Below are 16,648 nucleotides of genomic sequence, written 5' to 3'. Positions count from 1 at the left end.
GGTGCACAACCCATCCCACCACCTTGTTCCTCTGGGCTGCTGTGATCACCACAGCAGAGGGACGAGAGGGACAACTCCTGTGGGAGCTCCACTTGGCTCCTCCAGACAGTGCAGAGCTGCCAAGCCAGGCTGTGCAGATGAGAGCCAGGACATGGGAGAAATTACCCCCATGGGTTGAAAAAAGTGACATTTGTGACCATCTTGGTGACAGAGTGACCTAGCAAGGAAGTCAGGCTAAGCTTCCCTATTTGGCAGAGGAAAGGAGGAGAGGAGAAGGCTCAAGCTAAGAAAGGTAAGTTACCACTGGAAGTCTGGTGGGGGGTAAGCCACGACTTTCACCGGCAGCTTCACGGCTTCGTCTCCTGCAGTGGCTTCTATCACTGGGCCCTTCCTCCACTCCACAGTGATGAAGGGCTTTTCTGCAAGGGAAAAAGGGACCATGGAGGAGAAGTCAAAGAGACAGGGTGTCACAAAGCTCTGCTGCTCTCCACAGGGCCCAACAGCAAGGACCAAGGATGGGTGGGGTGTCATGACAGTGCAGCTGAGATCCTGGCAGCTGAAGAGCTGCCTCTGTCTCCCTCTCAGGAACCATTGGGGATGCAGGAAGGCTGGGCTGCCCTGTGACTTTCTGCTGCCAAGAAACAGCCACCCAAAGCAGATGGTGCCTTGTGCACCCACAGCTGGTGCCCCTCAGGCCAGCCATGCCACAGGGTCACTGTTTTTGCCACAGGGCTGCAAGATATGTGTGTCCTGCCATTCCACTGCATTTGGGCCAAAAGTGTTGGCATCTCCCTCTCCCTCCCTTTTGGGACCTTGCTGAATGTGACTCTGCTCCCAGCATGGTGCTGGGGTGCAGGAGGGCTGAGGGGCTGGAGGAGAGCTGGGTTTCAGTAAAGTAGAATGGATGGAGGTTCAGGAGCTGCTCTGCCCAAGCAGTCTGGGGCTGGCTCTGCTGCAGCTGGGCTCTGGCAGGTGCTGTACCGTGCACAATGACATCAGTGCTCTCCTCCAGCATCTGGGCACCATTGGTGGCAGTGCACGTGTACTTCCCCAGGTCCTGCTGGCTGACGTTGTGGAGGGTCAGGATGCTGGAGAGCTCCGTGTGTGTCTGCAGGGACCGGCGCTCAGGCTCGATCACTGCTCGCTGCGTCTGTGGGAGATGACAGAGAGAAGGGGATGAAAGACAGCAATGGGATGGGGCTGTGTGGATGGGCTCTTCACAGCTGTGATTCCTGATGCTCAGTGCTTGACTCTACCTGGACAGGTTTCTGCACAACTGACTGCCTTCCTCAGGGATGGAAGGACACATGTTCTGTGTACTGACTGCCTGAGGCTGGGGTCAGATCTTACCATGTTTTGCTCTTGTAGCCCAGGAACCAGGCAGGGAGCCCCATGAACTGAGTGATGTTCTCAAGAGACTCCCCTGTCTCACCATTCAAAAAAGACACAGGATACAAGAGGGGAAACACACAGTGGGGATGACCTCACAGGCTTTTGGTAAAAAGGGCTCTCTGATTAGAGTAGCCCCTTTTAAATCAACCACATTTGCTCTGGATTTGGTGAAAGTGAAGCCAGTGTTTTCCCAAGAACCCCAGAGAAGTAACACCTCAACAAGGAGAGACCTTTCTGCCAGGAAAAGGGGTCTTCCTTCTACTGCAGAAGAAAAAAATGGGAAAACATGACCAAGATGTCCAGCATGGTTAGGATTATGAAGCACAGCCCTGCCAATGATGTGAAGAGGAACAATGAAAGGTCAGGAAGGGGCAGTTCAGAGGGAAACAGTTCAGTGCATGGGAGCTGTTCTGTTTGCTGGTACCTGTTTGCCAGGGTAAGTCCACTGGAAACGGACGCCAGAGTTGAACTCAGCCCACACTGTGCAGTTCAAGACCAGCTTCTCTCCTACTAGCAGCTCCATGGCTTTCTTGGGATACAGCTGGATGTCATACAGCTCACTCCCTGATGCAGAAGAGGGAATAAAAAAACATTTCTGATCTAGTAATTCTTTGATTCAGACTGTGCAGTTACAGGAGGTTTGAGAATAACCTCCTGCTGCATGGTGTATTTCTGTCCAACACACAGTAGAAGAGATATAAGCACCATGCAGAGTCTGTGTAGCTAGAGAGGACCATAACGATCCCATTAGCCACACTGATGGACTTCAGAGCCACCCACATTTCTCCCTTGAACCTTCCCAAATATTCACCTGCTATATGGATGATGAAGAAATTGGATTTGAAGACCTTCTTGTCGATTACAGTCTCACAGTGGACATACAGTAAGTCCCTGATCAAGTGTGTGGGTACTTGCATTCCTTTCTTGTTGTCCCAGAAAGTGCTTTTCCCATCAGGGTGGATGAAGAAATTTTGCTGGAAAAATCAACATTTTGCCAACTGAAATCAGAGGGTAACAACATTCCCACTCCACCCCTCCCAGGCTTTATGCTGGCTAGCACATCCCTTTGGTGGGAAGAAATGATGCAGCATCATGCTGTGCTCCTGTCCTCTACCCTGAGGGTTTGTCATCTAGGAATTGTGGCCTCCCCTCTACCCCAAGTAGCTGCATCCTGCACCATGATCCTCCCCGTCTGCAGAGTGGGCCAGAGACTTCCAGGAATGGAAATTTCTAGAGATAGCTAAGGAAACTGATGCTGATGTCCCAAACATCAGCCCCACCGGGATGAGTGCTGACCTTGGGTAGTGTCCTTCCCGGGCAAGGGAAAGGCCCCTGGCCCCTGGAGTGTCCCTGGAGGCCTTTGTACAATAGTAACACTCATCCTGGAAGGATGTATTTTCATTGTAAAAAAAAAAGAAAAAAAAAAGAAAAAAAAAAGAAAAAAAAAAGGGGGGGGGGGGGGGAAGGCAAAAGCAAAAGCAAACTGATAAGAGAACTATTTTTAGTCATGAGCCCCAGGGCTGCAGCCTCCTCCCTTGTGGGGATGCCTACCAGCTAGAGGGGTGTAGATCACAGAGACAAGGCAAACAGGGGATGCTGTGGGGAAATGGGTTTAAATCAAAGTCTTGTTTTGTTTCATAGAGCTCCAGGGAAGAGAAGCAAGGTTGGCAGGAAACCCGTGGGGTTTGCCCAAGGGAACTGGACAACACAGCTCCAACCAGCAAATAAAACGAGGAAGCCAGTGGCTTGTACTTTCCATGGAAAATGTATCCCATGCATTTTCCTTTCCTGGCAGTGCCTGTCATGCTTCCACTCAGGCAATTACAAATGCTGAACAAATGCAATACATCTCGGTCCAGAGTCTCCCAACAGCTGAGCTCTCACCGAGGTCAGTGTGACGTTAAGATCTGGGATGGACACGAGGCATGGAACCCAAATGTTCTCCTTCTTGCTGATGAGAAGGGTCTCTGGCTTGTTGATAAATGGCTGTTCAAAATCTGTAGAAAAGATACAAGGAGAACAACTACTAAAAAAGCAGGAAAAGACTGGGAAAAGGCAACAACCAGTAGAAAAGGAGGCTTTCTGAATTTCCTTAACACAGCACAAGTTTCACAGAGGGAGCGGTGTAGAGCTGTTCAGCCCCATCTGCCACATATGACAGTCAGAGGAGACACCTGGAGCCTGGGAAAGCAAAGGCAGCCGGCTCCTCCGCACCAAGCCCCGTACGGGTGCAGCAGCATTGTGTGACATTTGGGCAGTGCGGGAAATGACCTCCCCTTTCCTGGAGCCCTCACGGTCTCTGCCTGAGCCTGACCCTTTGTGAACCAGTGTGTCGTGTCCTGGGCTTGGCGCCTGGCCAGCTGTGGCTGTGTCCCCTGGCAGGGCTGGCGTGGGGCTGCTGGGGCTGTGCTGCCCTGGTGCAGCGCGACCTTCCCGGGCAGGGAAGTGATCCGCAGAGCAGGGTATGCAGATGTCATCCTGCAGCCATCCCGGCAGATAAACACATGAGCTGGGCTTTCCAGGGCTGCCACCCCACTGCCTCCCAACGGCTGCAAGCACAAATATTGACAGGAAGAGCAAAACCACCCAAAAATAATCATTATGAAACGACTTAGCAAGGCCAGGGATGTTACACTAAACTGTGCACAGCCAATGTAGAATCAGCAGTGACCCAGGCTGACTAAAAGGGATGAAGACAAAATTGGAAAAGACAAAGAATTGTGAGGCTGCTTGGTGGCCTCAGTGACAGATGATTTATTCTGTACCATCAGGCCCTGCCTGCCCTTTTCCACAGGGCTGTATGCCTCATGGGATGCTCTGAATAGAGACTGGCTCCTAGCCTCTCAAAAGCATGGTGTTGTCAGCATCTCTCCTCTGTAAATGTCCATCCAGCACATGGTCATGATTGGCCTTAGTCATGGTAATTGTCCCCTGGGTGAAGAGGGCTTTATAAGGAGGTGTTTGGTCTCCATACGGGAGACACTGGGCTGCCTCAGAGTAATGCTCCCCTGCTAGGGGAGATTTTACAGCTTCTGGTACAGTTGAATCAGACTAAATTATCCCAGTGGCCTACATTTAGTTTTATTCACCTGTGTTTCAGCTAAACCATTGATTTCAAGAGAGTGTAGCATGAGGACATCCCTTTGTCCAACCTGAGATTCTTTCCTTCTGATACCAAACCCCTAAAGAGAACCATCTAAAGGGACAAGTCAAAGATGAATTTGGAAATTATCCTCACTTGGGGATCTATTGTTCAAATCATATTGGGCCCGACCCAATCCAACCCAGTTCTCCCACTGTTAAGTGTATAAATCTTTAATTTTTGGTCTGTAAAGCTGCTGCTTCAGTGATAGTCATGCTGCAAAGGTCTCTCCTCTGTGTGAAGCACTTTTTCTACAGTGTAGGTGAAACAACCCACACTCAAGAAACTGTATTGGTCAGCTCTTGGGAACACATGGATTTCCCAGAGAGTTCTTACCTTATTTACTGTTTGTTTTTTTTTTACTGCCACAGGATTGCTGACTTCTGAAACCACAGATTTGTTTCCCAGTGTGAACATGTTCCTCATTCCTCTCCCTAACGCTGGACATGTGAGAAGGAGGAGCTGCACAACTGCCAGAGGTGAGAGACTATGAGGTCCCCTTCAAGCTCAGATGGCAGCCAAGAACTGATTTACTGGGCTGGTCCAGCTGCAAATGAGCTTGTTATTCATGCACTAACTCCCCTCTCTGACAACATCACAAATTTCCTTAAGACTGCCTTAATGGGTCAGATGGGAATAATTTAGCATCTTCTTCATTAATACATGCTAAGCTTTATGAGATGTCGGGTGTACATAGCTCATCCCACCCTGATGAGGCATTCTGTGGCTACAGTGCTATCTGTAGTTGTAATAAAATCCACACCTAACCAGTCACATGTGAAGGAGACACATTCATGGAGAGTTCATTTAAGAACTGAACTGCAGGTAATATACAGAAGAACCCATTTTTCCAGGCAAGCACAAATATTTTGTTCCTGGCAATTTCACCAAGCTCTTAACATGAGAAATGAGCTTGATGGATAAATCTGTGGTCTGATCACCCTGTCTCCAAACATCCCCAACACTTACATCAGCTCTTTCAAGCTCTCCAGGGACAATCTCACATTGCAGCCCAGTTCAGGAGGAACAGGCTTTATCTGAATGTTCTGCAGTGGCTCTGCTTACCATATGCCTGGGTTTTCCTAGCATCTCCCTTCTCCTGCCTGAAAGCCTGCCCTGTCTGGAAAGGCAGATACTGAGGTTTTCTAGATGCTTGATAACCATAAGAGAGGACAGCCTGATTGGACTGACTATGAACATGTGCTGTGTAGCCATGTGCACAGCAGTGCTGCGAGCAGGATCTGTTGCAGACACGCCGTTCACGGGCACCGTGAGTCCCACGGGCCCTGACAATGTGGGATTTATTGCCCCTAACCTGCACCATGTGCACTCTCTGGTAAGCAGGAGAGCAGCTCCTGAGCTGCAGAGAGGCTGGAGGTGAGAGAAGGTGGATCAGGGGGCAAAGTGCCATTTGTTGGATCACAGAGAAAATCAGTTCTTGCAAAAACACTCCCTGCATGTAAGCTTGTGGGGTTGTACTCATTTTCAGTGTATCTAAGAAGTTCTCTGCCTCCATCCTGATACAGCCATCTAGAGTGTCTGAACACCCCTGTCCAACTCACAGATGTCTGAAATCCAGGCAGGCTCTGTCCTGTTTTAGGGTGGGCAGCATAGCTCATGGAAAGAGGAAGCAATTGCCCAAACAGACTTCAATTCCTCTCTAACAGCTGCCCAGCTTTTCTGATTTGCCCCTGCATTTTTCTCTGCATAGCTGCAGAGGCAAAATTGGCTTTGCCCTGGGACTTCTGAAAAATGCATCTTATATGTCATGACCTGCCTGGCTCATGACAACTGCACCAACTAATAAATGGGGGTGGAAAGAGAAATAGCTCAGCCAACTGTTTCCAGGGGACAGAGTTCATTTATCTTGCTGGAGCCTGCTGTGAGCAGTGGGGGAGACAACAGAGGAGGAACCTCTGGGACACAGAGATGCTGAGTATTGGCCCCACAGCCACTCCCTAAGCTGAGTTTCCAGCCCCAAGCCTGGTGAACATCCCCTCCTCTGCCAAAATGCACCTCATAACCCTGCCTGCATGGGCAGCCCCTGTGCAGTGTGGAGAGGAGCATCTGGATCTGTCACCGTGGAGCAGCTCAGGCCAGCAGGTCTGGGAACAGGCTGCACATGGAGTGTTTGTACCACTTATCCTCTCCCTCTCAGTCTCAGCTTTATGAAACACTACCACCCCTGGCCACCAGCACCTCAGGGAGCCCCAGCTGTCCAAAAGATAACTCCTATGCTTTTTTTAGTGGTGGAGCGTCTCTGAGGCCAGGCTCTCACTCCTTGAATTCCTGCATTCCAGCCCGGCTGGAGCGATGCCCCCGGGATGAGACATAATTGAATCCCAGGCGCTGCTGCCATGGACGGATATTGGTCACCTGCACTTCCAGGGAACCGGCCCTTGGTCCCCTCCTCAGGAATGCAGGAGCCACGTTCTGCCCTGGGAGGCACATTGAGATGGTTAATCTTTCAGATATTATGTTGGTGCACTGGCTGCCCCGAGGCCCCCAGCCTGCAGGTGCACACTACCGACAGCTCTTACCTCTCACAAACACGTAGGTGCTGACTGCTGTGGTGCCCTCGATCTTGGCATCAATGTACTTGTAGTAGCAGCGGTAGTAACCTGTGTCGTTCGCCTGCGCCTCCGTCAGCAGCAGCACTTTGCAGTACGGCTTCGTGCCGGTCCCCTCACAGTCTTCTTCTTGGATTGCCCGGCCGCTGCTGGGGGCTGCTGAGGCCACCAACTCAGTCTCCTCCTTCCCAGCAGGATCCACCTTGCCCCCTGGCCACGACCACTCCAAAGGGTGCTGGCCTCTAGACATGGGTAAAAAGCTGCATTAGCCTGGGGCTGAACATGGTGACCGCAGTGGTTTTATTGCTCCTTGTGACTCTGTGCACACCTGCACGTGGCCCAGGCAGACACCAGTCTGGGGCTGAGGCATGGAGGAATGGCCATCCTTCAAGGGAGAAAACAGGCACAAGGGAATGGCAACCAGATTCCTTAAGTGCTGGGCAAGCAAATCATCATCATCCCCTTCCCCAGGCCACCTCTCTGGCCATGCTAAGCTGTAAGGTATCAGCCCACTCAGAGGCAGGCCCCTCTGTCACATGGCTCTGTCCTACTGGTATGAATGCCAGGACAGTGAAACACACAGGGCCCTGAGGGAAAAGTTCCATTTATTTTCTATTCCCTCTCATTATTAAAAGGGTCCAGAGCTATTAGGGAAACACATGTATGTGATGATTTCCCTTGGCTCAGTGTAGCTGCTGGCTGGGGCTCATTGTGTGATGAATGGAGTGGGAAGAAGAATGGGGGAAGGAGAGCAGACTGGAAAGAAAGCAAAAAAGAGAAAAGCAGGAGGGAGTCAGGGATAAAAGACAGCAAGGGGAAAACAAGAGGAGGTTCAGCCGACTGCCTTCTGGCCAGCTGCCAGCTGTTTGCTTCCCCGTTGCTGTGGGAGGGGGTTCCCCTTGCTCTGCACAGCATCCTGCAGCCCCTCAAAACCCCAGCTGCTGCCCCTTCCCACCTCTGCAGGGACACTGAGCTGCAGACACCTCTCTGATGGCTTGACCACAAAGCCTGTTCAGCAGCAGCCCAAAGACACACAGAAAAGTCCAGGAACTCAAGAAACCCCCAGACAGAACGTGCATGTGTGTATTTATATACAGCTGAGGATCTCCAGAGCGGGAGCTTGCATGTGCACACACGTGCCACCATAACTCATTATAACTGCACTTGTTTACTACAAACAAAAAAAGCTTTTACTCCACACTGGAAGTTTCCTTCTGTGAAATCAGAGCCCCTTTCAGAGGAAGGCCTAGCCCCCACTTGAAAGTTTGCCAAATAGCTAAAAGTCACTTAAGTACGTGCAAAAAAAAAAAGAAATGGGGGAAAAAAGAAGCCATCGTAAGAGACAGCTGTGGGGTAAAAATGGTCTTTTGTCAGCACCGTTGGCTCTATGAGGGGAAACTGGGTTCATCTATTATGCAAGCTGGGAATAGACATGTTGGCACACGCAGCTCCTCTGCCAGGACAGCTCTGTGGGCAGATGCCTTTAAGTACATTGACTTGAAGCCAGACTGTGACCATCACCAGACAGCAAGGGATAGCGAGGAGGAAGTGAGATAAGGTGCCATTGGAAGGCACAATGGCTCAGACACAACGAGGACAGGATTTCTGTCCAAGCATGGGGGAGACCTGCCCCTTTGTTTGTCTTCAGCAGCTGATATATCTTTCTGCAGACTTTGCTCCCTTCCAGCTCGCTGCAGATGAGTTTGGAGAGAGTTCTGCACTCTTCCTATGTTGCCAAGCACAAGGGGTCTGGAGGCAGTAATGAGCCCTTGGGGACAGCCACACAACCCCTCTTACCCAGCTCAAACTTCTCTTTTCACTAAAAATGCCATCAGTGCCTGAGGCAGGGCTGTAAGTACAGCTCTGGCAGCTTGTGTTCATGAAGCATAGGCAAGCTTCTCCCAAATACCAGTCTCACAAACACTTCAATAAAAATAAGAACTGAATTTTGAGTTTTTCCCATCCTACTCATACACATGAAAAATAACAGTAAAACTGATCACTAAACCAGGAACACATGATGGCCTCTGCCATAGCTGCTGCTGCTGTGTCCACAGGCCCTCTGCAATGGCACAGACCATGGGGCTGTCCCTGCTTTCAGCCCAGAGCTGAGAGCTTCAGACCAGGCATTTTTGGCACTCCACTTGGAGGAGGGTAATTGTAAAAGTCTCCAGCGTTTCCGCTTTCTGTTTGTTTACCTACTGGGATTTTCACACATTATCAGATCCACTTGTTTCATTAACCATCAAGGCCAGCAGTAGTTGAGTGATGTGTGTTTATATAAACATGGATGGGCCAGTGCACACAGACATGCTGACCAGCCTGTGGGCAGCTCAACCCAGGCATTCCTTTCAGATGTGCTTTCATTTCCTTTCATGTGTCCATAGGCTTGGTGAGGACACAGAAGGTGTGGGTATTACTGTGAGTCCAAGTTAGTGTCACTGGTGTGTTAAGAGGACCAGAAGGAGGCAGGAATGAGGGCAGGCCAGGCTCACGTGGATCTACCCTGTGCATTTGGGGAAGGGTCCAAGCAGAAGTTTTGGATAGTTCTCTCTCTCCTATCTGTCACCTTCCAAGATTTATTCCCAAGTTGTTTTCTTTCAGCTCAGTGATAATGTGCCTCTTGGCGATGGAGCCTGCTGATGCCAGCTGGAAAAAAATGCACTGTAGTCTTCTCCACAGCTGTTTTCCTCAATCTTTTAAGGATAGATGCTCTTCAAGGGAGATGTTGCAATTGGCACCCCTCTTCTTCAATCCTCTTTGAAACTCCCATGTGTGGTATGGTGGGCAAAGCTGGTTGTGGCTTTGTGGCTTAGCTGGGATAAACCAGATTCCTCGCAGCACCATGGAGGATGTTCACAGCAGACACAAACTTGTAGGACAGAGCAGCAGGTGGTGTGTGTTCCTGGATACCACTTGGAGCAATGGTTGTGGGGCTTCACATTGTCCTCAGGCTCCTTCAGCCCTGCCACAGTGCTCATTTCCTCCACAGGAGCCAAGAGGGCTATGGGGTCAAATATTTCCTCTCTGCCACAGACAGGTTTGCACATCTGTGAGTCAGCTCTGGTAACAGGTCACTGGGCAGCAAAGGACATCCTGGCCCTTCTTTTGCTTGGTTTGCTCCCCACCTGTAACGTGCTGGTCATGGGCGGGGAGATGAAAAATCCACAACTTGTGCTCCAGGTGCTCATGAGACAGCCTCGTTTATTATTCAGAACTCACTTTACCCAATTCAAAAACTCCTGGGCTTGATATCTGTTGGCTGAGATCTCTCTCCCTGCCCAGCTTCCTGGCCAGTGGTGTGCTTACATCTCAGCTTGGATGGGGCTGGCTGAGGGTCCCCTGTAACTTATACAGAGACATGTTCAGGCATGAATTAGGCTAGCTGGATTGGATTTGTGTTATGGTCAGATTTACTTTGTCCAGTCCAGACCAGCTGTACTGTGACAATACTGTGACACCCACCTGTGTGCCCAGCACCTGTGGGATGGGATGGGATGGGATGGGATGGGATGGGATGGGATGGGATGGCACAGCCAGGACCAAGCTGATCCCTCCAGAGGTTTCTACTGTTGGCTCCTGTGGGATTTGCTCCAATGCTCGTGAGCTGGAACAGCACAAGCTCTCTGCTTTCCCTCCACACAGGCTGCTGAGGGCATGAATGAAGAGATTCACAATATTCTTTCCCTCCTTCTAAGAATAGGAGCTAATAAAAGCTGCACTGTCCATTTAGGCATCAGTCCCTTCCCCCTGTTCTGCCACATGCTTGGATCAAAACACCCCTGGGGCTCTCAGCCAGCCCTGCCACAATCTCTGTTTTGGGGAATGTTCCTGCACTGGTCCTCTGCTCTGTCTGGGTTTCTCAAGGGTGCCTTGTGCTGGGTGACAAGGGAACAGGACTGCATGTGATGGCATTTGCAAAAGCAGAGCCCCAGCATCTGGTGGTTCCTTGTGTGTGTGTTGTGCCTTTGGGTATCTGTTAAGCATGCCCAGCTCCAGGGGCATTGCTTATCCCATGGCCTGGAATGGACTCTGGTCACCAATGAGGCTTGGTGGGCTGTGGAGCAGGGCTGCAGAGCTGTGGATGTCTGAGATCCAGGCTGCTGCGAGGGAGCCTGAGAGCACAGTTGGCTACAGGACTCTCACGCTCGGTGGGTGAAGCTTGAAAGGTCTCCAGGGAGTCTCACATGGGGGTTTTAAGCTCATCTTTCTGCTGAAGCACTGCTTCAAGAAAGCCTGTACTCCTGGCTCCAGGGCAGCTCGAAGAGCAGCCAGAGGACATTGCTCTCAAGGGAAGACCAGGGTCAAACAGAAGTCACCTCCAACACGATGCTCAGCAGGAAATCCCTGGATCCTGGATTTGATTTCGTATTTTTTTCTGCCCTACCCTGCCCCACCACCCTCTCCTTTGCCTGTTCTCTTGGTGGTCTACATGTTTTTCCCTTCAGCTCCCACTAACACAAGCCAGGTCTTCCCAGGGTGGGCCATGGTCCAGAGAAGAGGTTGGAGAAGCAGCTGGGTGTAATTAGAGATCCAGGGACCAGGAAAGATTTACTCTTCATTCAAATGAAGTAAGTGTCCCACAGTCAAAGTCCTCTCCTCAGGACAGACAAACATAGGACTGAGAGCTCAGAAGGAAAAGGGGAACACTCTGAGCCATGCAGGAGATACTGAGACTTATCTATCTGCACATGGTGTGAAGGACACTGCACAGCCCCAAGGAGCACAGCTGGGACAGCAGGATGCAGAGGCATGGAGCAGCCAAAAAGCAATATGGGCAGAGGGTAGATGGGTTTTAATGCTGTTTAGAGATGGTCCTGTGCTCTTTGGCTAGCCAGTTCAGTTTTTCACATCTGCAGAAGACACTTTCTTTTACCACAACTGTAACTTCAGTATGCCCTTGAACCTTGGCTCAATCTATAGACAACAGTCTTGAAAGCGCTTTCTGCATTCCCTTCTGGACCCCTGTTGAGAAAGGGTCTGCCCTTCTTCTAAATTCATTCAGAATATCCTCACTGAATCTCACCTCTTCCAAGGTTTTAATAGAGACTGTCAGTTCCCACATCTCTCTGTGGAGAAAAGTACCACAGCAGAGCACTGGAATCCCTGAACTCCCTTCTCTTCCTCTATGCTCCCACAGTGGCTCTATAGCTGACCACAGCCCCCTGTGGACAGTCATGGACAGACCTCCAACTCACACATTTCCTACATCTCATCACTCATGATGGCTTTCCAAGTCACCATATGAAAACAAGCCCACAACCAGTCAGCTTCCCAGACCAAGTGAAATCAGTTCAGTAATTAATATCAACAACCTTTCCTCTGTCCTTCTCCCTTGGTTATGAACTGGTTCACAAAGGAAAAGCAATGCCATCTGTTCCAGGAAAAGTTAAATATGTTTGTGACAAGACATGACCACAATGCCAGCCAAGTGTTTGCAGTAATTGCTGTGTGGTTATATATAACACTGAGAAACACCCATTTGAGGCCCACGCTGAATTTAGATCCCCATTGGACACAGCATTCAGATCCCAAGCATGGATCTGTTTTCAGCTGCTGAAGGGAAACTCCAGGAAAATTGACCTTGGGCAATTCTCCCACTTGTTTATGTTTTTAGTTTGTTTGTTGGGGTTTTTTTTATGCTTTCTGGGACAGGAGGCAGTCCAGAAAACATGCACAGCCAAGTGTCCCAGTATAGACCACTTCAGACACACCACCTCAGAGCCTCAGTGTACAAAACAGAGATTCTCCAGCTCCTCTCACAGTTATTCACCTGGCCTGGATGTGGCTTCTTTTCACCTACATATAGAAAGGGAGAGCATTAAATCCCACCTCCCTAGAAAAGCTGGAGGCCTCTCATAGCCACCACTAAGTACAGCCTTGCCTTCTCCCATGGATATTTCTCAGTGTCCCCCAAATATCCCACTAGATTTAGAAAGCAGAGCTTCAATCTCAGTGGCCCCAGTGAGGTGAGAATAAGCAATATCAGAGAAAGACAAGGAGAGTCAGGAAGACCAGTTTCCCTGAAGAGCTTACAAGAAAGCTATCCAATCACACAAAATGTTTCTCTATTTTTCTTCTTCTCTGAAAGACTACAGCAGAGGTTATCACTGAATCCTCTGAGATGTCTTTTGCTTCTTTTTCAATTAATTAGATGAATTCACACTTGGGAGATGTGGAAGATTTGTAGTCAGACATGCTAATTTGCAGGAGTACTACAGCCAAGGTGTCCCTGGTGGGCTCTCCTTGCCTGGTTCTCCAACACTCACCAGGCAAGAGTAGTCTAGACAGAGCCACACTTGCTGGTGCCTACCTGCAGGTGATGGTCAGCGTGTCCTTGGCGTTGATGACGTGCTCCTCCTCGGTGATGCTCAGAGTAGGAGGGGTCATAGAATAGCTGCTCACCAGATCTGTGGAGAGAAAGGAGAGGGGATGATGCACAAGCCTAGGCCCAATGCTGTGGTCAGCAGCTATCCTGGTGCCACAGAGAGGGACAAAGGCTTTTGAAAGGAAAATCTCCTTGGGGTCTGCTCCTACAAAGTAGTTAATGCTGGCTCAGTGGGACACAAAAGGTTTGCCTGCAGCCCTCCTGGCTCCAGTGGGCAGATCTTCAGCTCTTGGGCCAGGGTCAGACTGCCTCTGGGCTCTGATAGACATGGATGAGGGCCACAAAAAGAATGGAAGATCAGAAATTGAGAAATTCAGCTGTGACCATTCCTCACCAGGTGAATGATATTGGGCTTGCTTGGACCAGGGCTCTGAAATGATCCCCTCTGCTAACCGAAGGGAGTCTGGCAGATTTTTCCATACACATGTAGCTTTCTGTAATCAGGGGGACAAATCAGAGATGCCCAAATACCACAAATGTGGTGTACTGAGATGCTCTCTGGAGCCAAGAGGCATTCATGGAATGCCCTTCTCCTGAGGAGCACTCTCAGGTACAGTCACCTGACTAGGACCAACCTTTGTGGATTGCAGCAGCCCCCTTCCCAGTACCACCAGACAGGAATTCCAGGAGTGAAATTGTCCAGACTCAGGGACAGGCAGTTAAACATTATCATGCTCTTCTTCCAGATTTTTTCAGGGAGAGTCCCACTTTTTGTGTGTTTGCATCTCTGGCATGCCAGACACGCATCCTAAGCGAGCTCCTCATGGACAAAACATCTCGAAGTACCGGTTACCCTCAGAGACTACTGTTGTTTTTCATCAGCACAGTGTTGCTGACTGTCATTACTTCATGATCTTTATCTTAAAACTCCAGCTTCTGGAGATGTGAGATAATTCAAAAGAAGTCTCAGTCTCGTTGACTGCAAAAACAAGCAAACTAACCAGAAATAGAGAGGGGGAAAAATGTTATGGAATGTGAGACTGTGACTCAGGTAGGTGCTAAATGCTAAGGAAGAAAAGAATGCAAAAATATGCTGCTAGCTTGACTTTCTACAAAAACATGAGGTTTTTGCAACTGTGTTCTATGTATGTTTCCTTCCCTTGTAACATTCAAACCCAGGTACCAGAGAGATCTGGCAGGGTTGGAGAGGTCTCAAGCATATGGTGTTTCCACGTGTTTCACAAGCAGCTGCAACACCTTTCCTCTAAAACTGTGACTGAAGGACTCCAGGTTGAGAGCCTCAGGATGAGAGGAAATGGTCTTGGGTTGCGCCAGAGGAGGTTAACACTGGATATTAGGAAAAATTTCTACACTGAACAGGTTGTCAGGCATTGGAACAGGCTTCCCAGAGTAGTGATAGAGCCACCATCCCTTGAAGTGTTCAAAAGACATGTGGCACTTGGGGACATGATTTAGTGGTGAACACAGTGGTGTTGGATTAATGGCTGGACTTGATGATCTTGGAAGTCTTTTCCAGCATTAATCATTCAATGATTCTAGGAATGTTTCTCTATGGGGAGCCCTCATCCAGGAGACAACAAATGGCCACCAGTTTCTCAGACACAGGGGTGGCATGGGGATCCAGGCTGGTGGAGAAGCCACAGTGTCCAGGGCCCCCTTGCCACCAGGAGAGGCTGCTGAGGGGGACACAGCGGTGAGGGACGTGCGGAGCAGCACCGCCAGCCCTGCCAGGCCCAGGCTGCCGGCCTTGTTCTCCCCAATTGTTCTCCACTTCCTTCCCGCCTGCGCGCAGCCCTGAGGTGGTGTCCCCATGGCTGCCCCCATGGCAACAGCAGGGTGACAGCCATCTCCCCCTGCCATCTCCCGCCTCCCCTCTGCTTGGCCACATGAAGGAGCATCAACACAGCTGCAGTCCTGGCCCACCTCCTGTGTGCGTGTCCCGCTGCCACGGCCTGTCCTACAGACACCTCTCCCTCAACAGCAACAGCAGCAGCCACCACTTGTCACTCAACACACGGGTCGGTGTCGCTGTGGTCCCTGGGGCTGCGTGCTCTCGGCCACCATGGAGGACACCCTGCCTTGCGCCTCCAACCTCCCCTTCCCCAAAGGAGGGCACCTCAGATGTCACACAGAAAAAATGTGCCCTGGGGCTGTGAAAATAAATGACCGCATTTTTTGTAAAATCCCTTCAAAATGTAACAAGGTTTATTAAAAAAAGGAGGCGGGGGAAGGAATCTGTCTGCTAAGCTGCGTTTCCTATTAATGCCGGACATGCTTATCCCAGTGCAAACACTGCTCTCCAGATGGCCACAGCTTCCCTGCCCATCGTCCCAGGGAGCAGCTGGGGGTGCCAGCCACCCCCACAGTGCTCAGCCCAAAATGCAGAAGATAATGGCTTGCATGGGGCTGGCTGGGGACAGCAAACCCTCTCATCCTGTCCGTGCTCTGGGGCAGCAAGCAGAAAGGTAATCCCCAAAACCCCAGCACAGCCAGCTCCAGGGCTGGCTGCAACAGGCACTGAATTAGGTCTTAAAACTGGCATGGTCCCTCTGCTTGAGCCACTAAATAAGTGCCAGTATGTCAGAAGTGTCTTGGCTAATACTGTGACCCACCACTGAGGCTGGGGGGAGCAGGACAGTGACAGAAATATCCCCCTGCCTCCCTTCACGTGCTGCCTGGTGACCTGTTAGCAAACAACACCAGGGGGTGGAGGGGAAGAAAGGAAAAGTACGATCTGTGCAGGTTGGGGCTGTGGGATTCCTGCAGATGCATCCTGTCCATGGCTCTCTGTGAGTACAACAGGAAAAGGAACCACTGCTCACTCCGAAAGCACCGTGGCGTGGGGCTGCGGACACTCCTGGTGCTGGCAGCACTGCTGGGCCAGCTCTTGTGGCCATCCCAGATCACTGGGAACTCTGGGGACTCCCTGCACTGGCTCACTCTGGGGACCCACTGCTCACACTGATGCCCCACATTAGGCCTCACATTTTGGGGTGCCGATGCCCAGAGCCACCCATGGTATCCAGGACAGGCAAAGTGATGCATAGACTCATTCCCAGCCTGCAAAGTCATCTTCAAAGACATCAGCTTTCCCTGCAAAACTTCTCTATCGCTCTGTGCTTGCCAGATGGATCCACCCCATTTCTGGCCTTGCCCTTTCCCTCCCTGAGGGAGCGCATGCCCTGCCATGGCTCT

General features: G+C 50.5%; 1 protein-coding gene across 3 annotated transcripts in view; it reads right to left on the bottom strand.

Annotated features, from left to right (window-relative positions):
• The window catches only part of FLT4 (fms related receptor tyrosine kinase 4), a 57,711-nt gene that overhangs the window by 22,906 nt on the left and 18,157 nt on the right, over positions 1–16,648 (bottom strand). For all 3 annotated transcript variants that reach the window (XM_086851457.1, XM_086851458.1, XM_086851459.1), the window contains exons 2-8: positions 13,418–13,514; positions 7,075–7,346; positions 3,277–3,389; positions 2,204–2,366; positions 1,817–1,956; positions 982–1,150; positions 302–419 (exon numbers count right to left, since the gene is read on the bottom strand). In XM_086851457.1, coding sequence (XP_086707583.1) covers positions 302–419; positions 982–1,150; positions 1,817–1,956; positions 2,204–2,366; positions 3,277–3,389; positions 7,075–7,346; positions 13,418–13,514 — 1,072 coding nt within the window. The remainder of the gene's footprint in view (positions 1–301; positions 420–981; positions 1,151–1,816; positions 1,957–2,203; positions 2,367–3,276; positions 3,390–7,074; positions 7,347–13,417; positions 13,515–16,648) is intronic.

The sequence above is a fragment of the Cyanistes caeruleus genome, chromosome 15 (genome assembly GCF_971803275.1).
Source record: "Cyanistes caeruleus chromosome 15, bCyaCae1.hap1.1, whole genome shotgun sequence".
In the NCBI taxonomy this organism is placed as follows: Eukaryota; Metazoa; Chordata; class Aves; order Passeriformes; family Paridae; genus Cyanistes; species Cyanistes caeruleus.
Note: the sequence above shows the minus strand (reverse complement) of the source record. Positions and strands in the feature narration are given on the sequence as shown.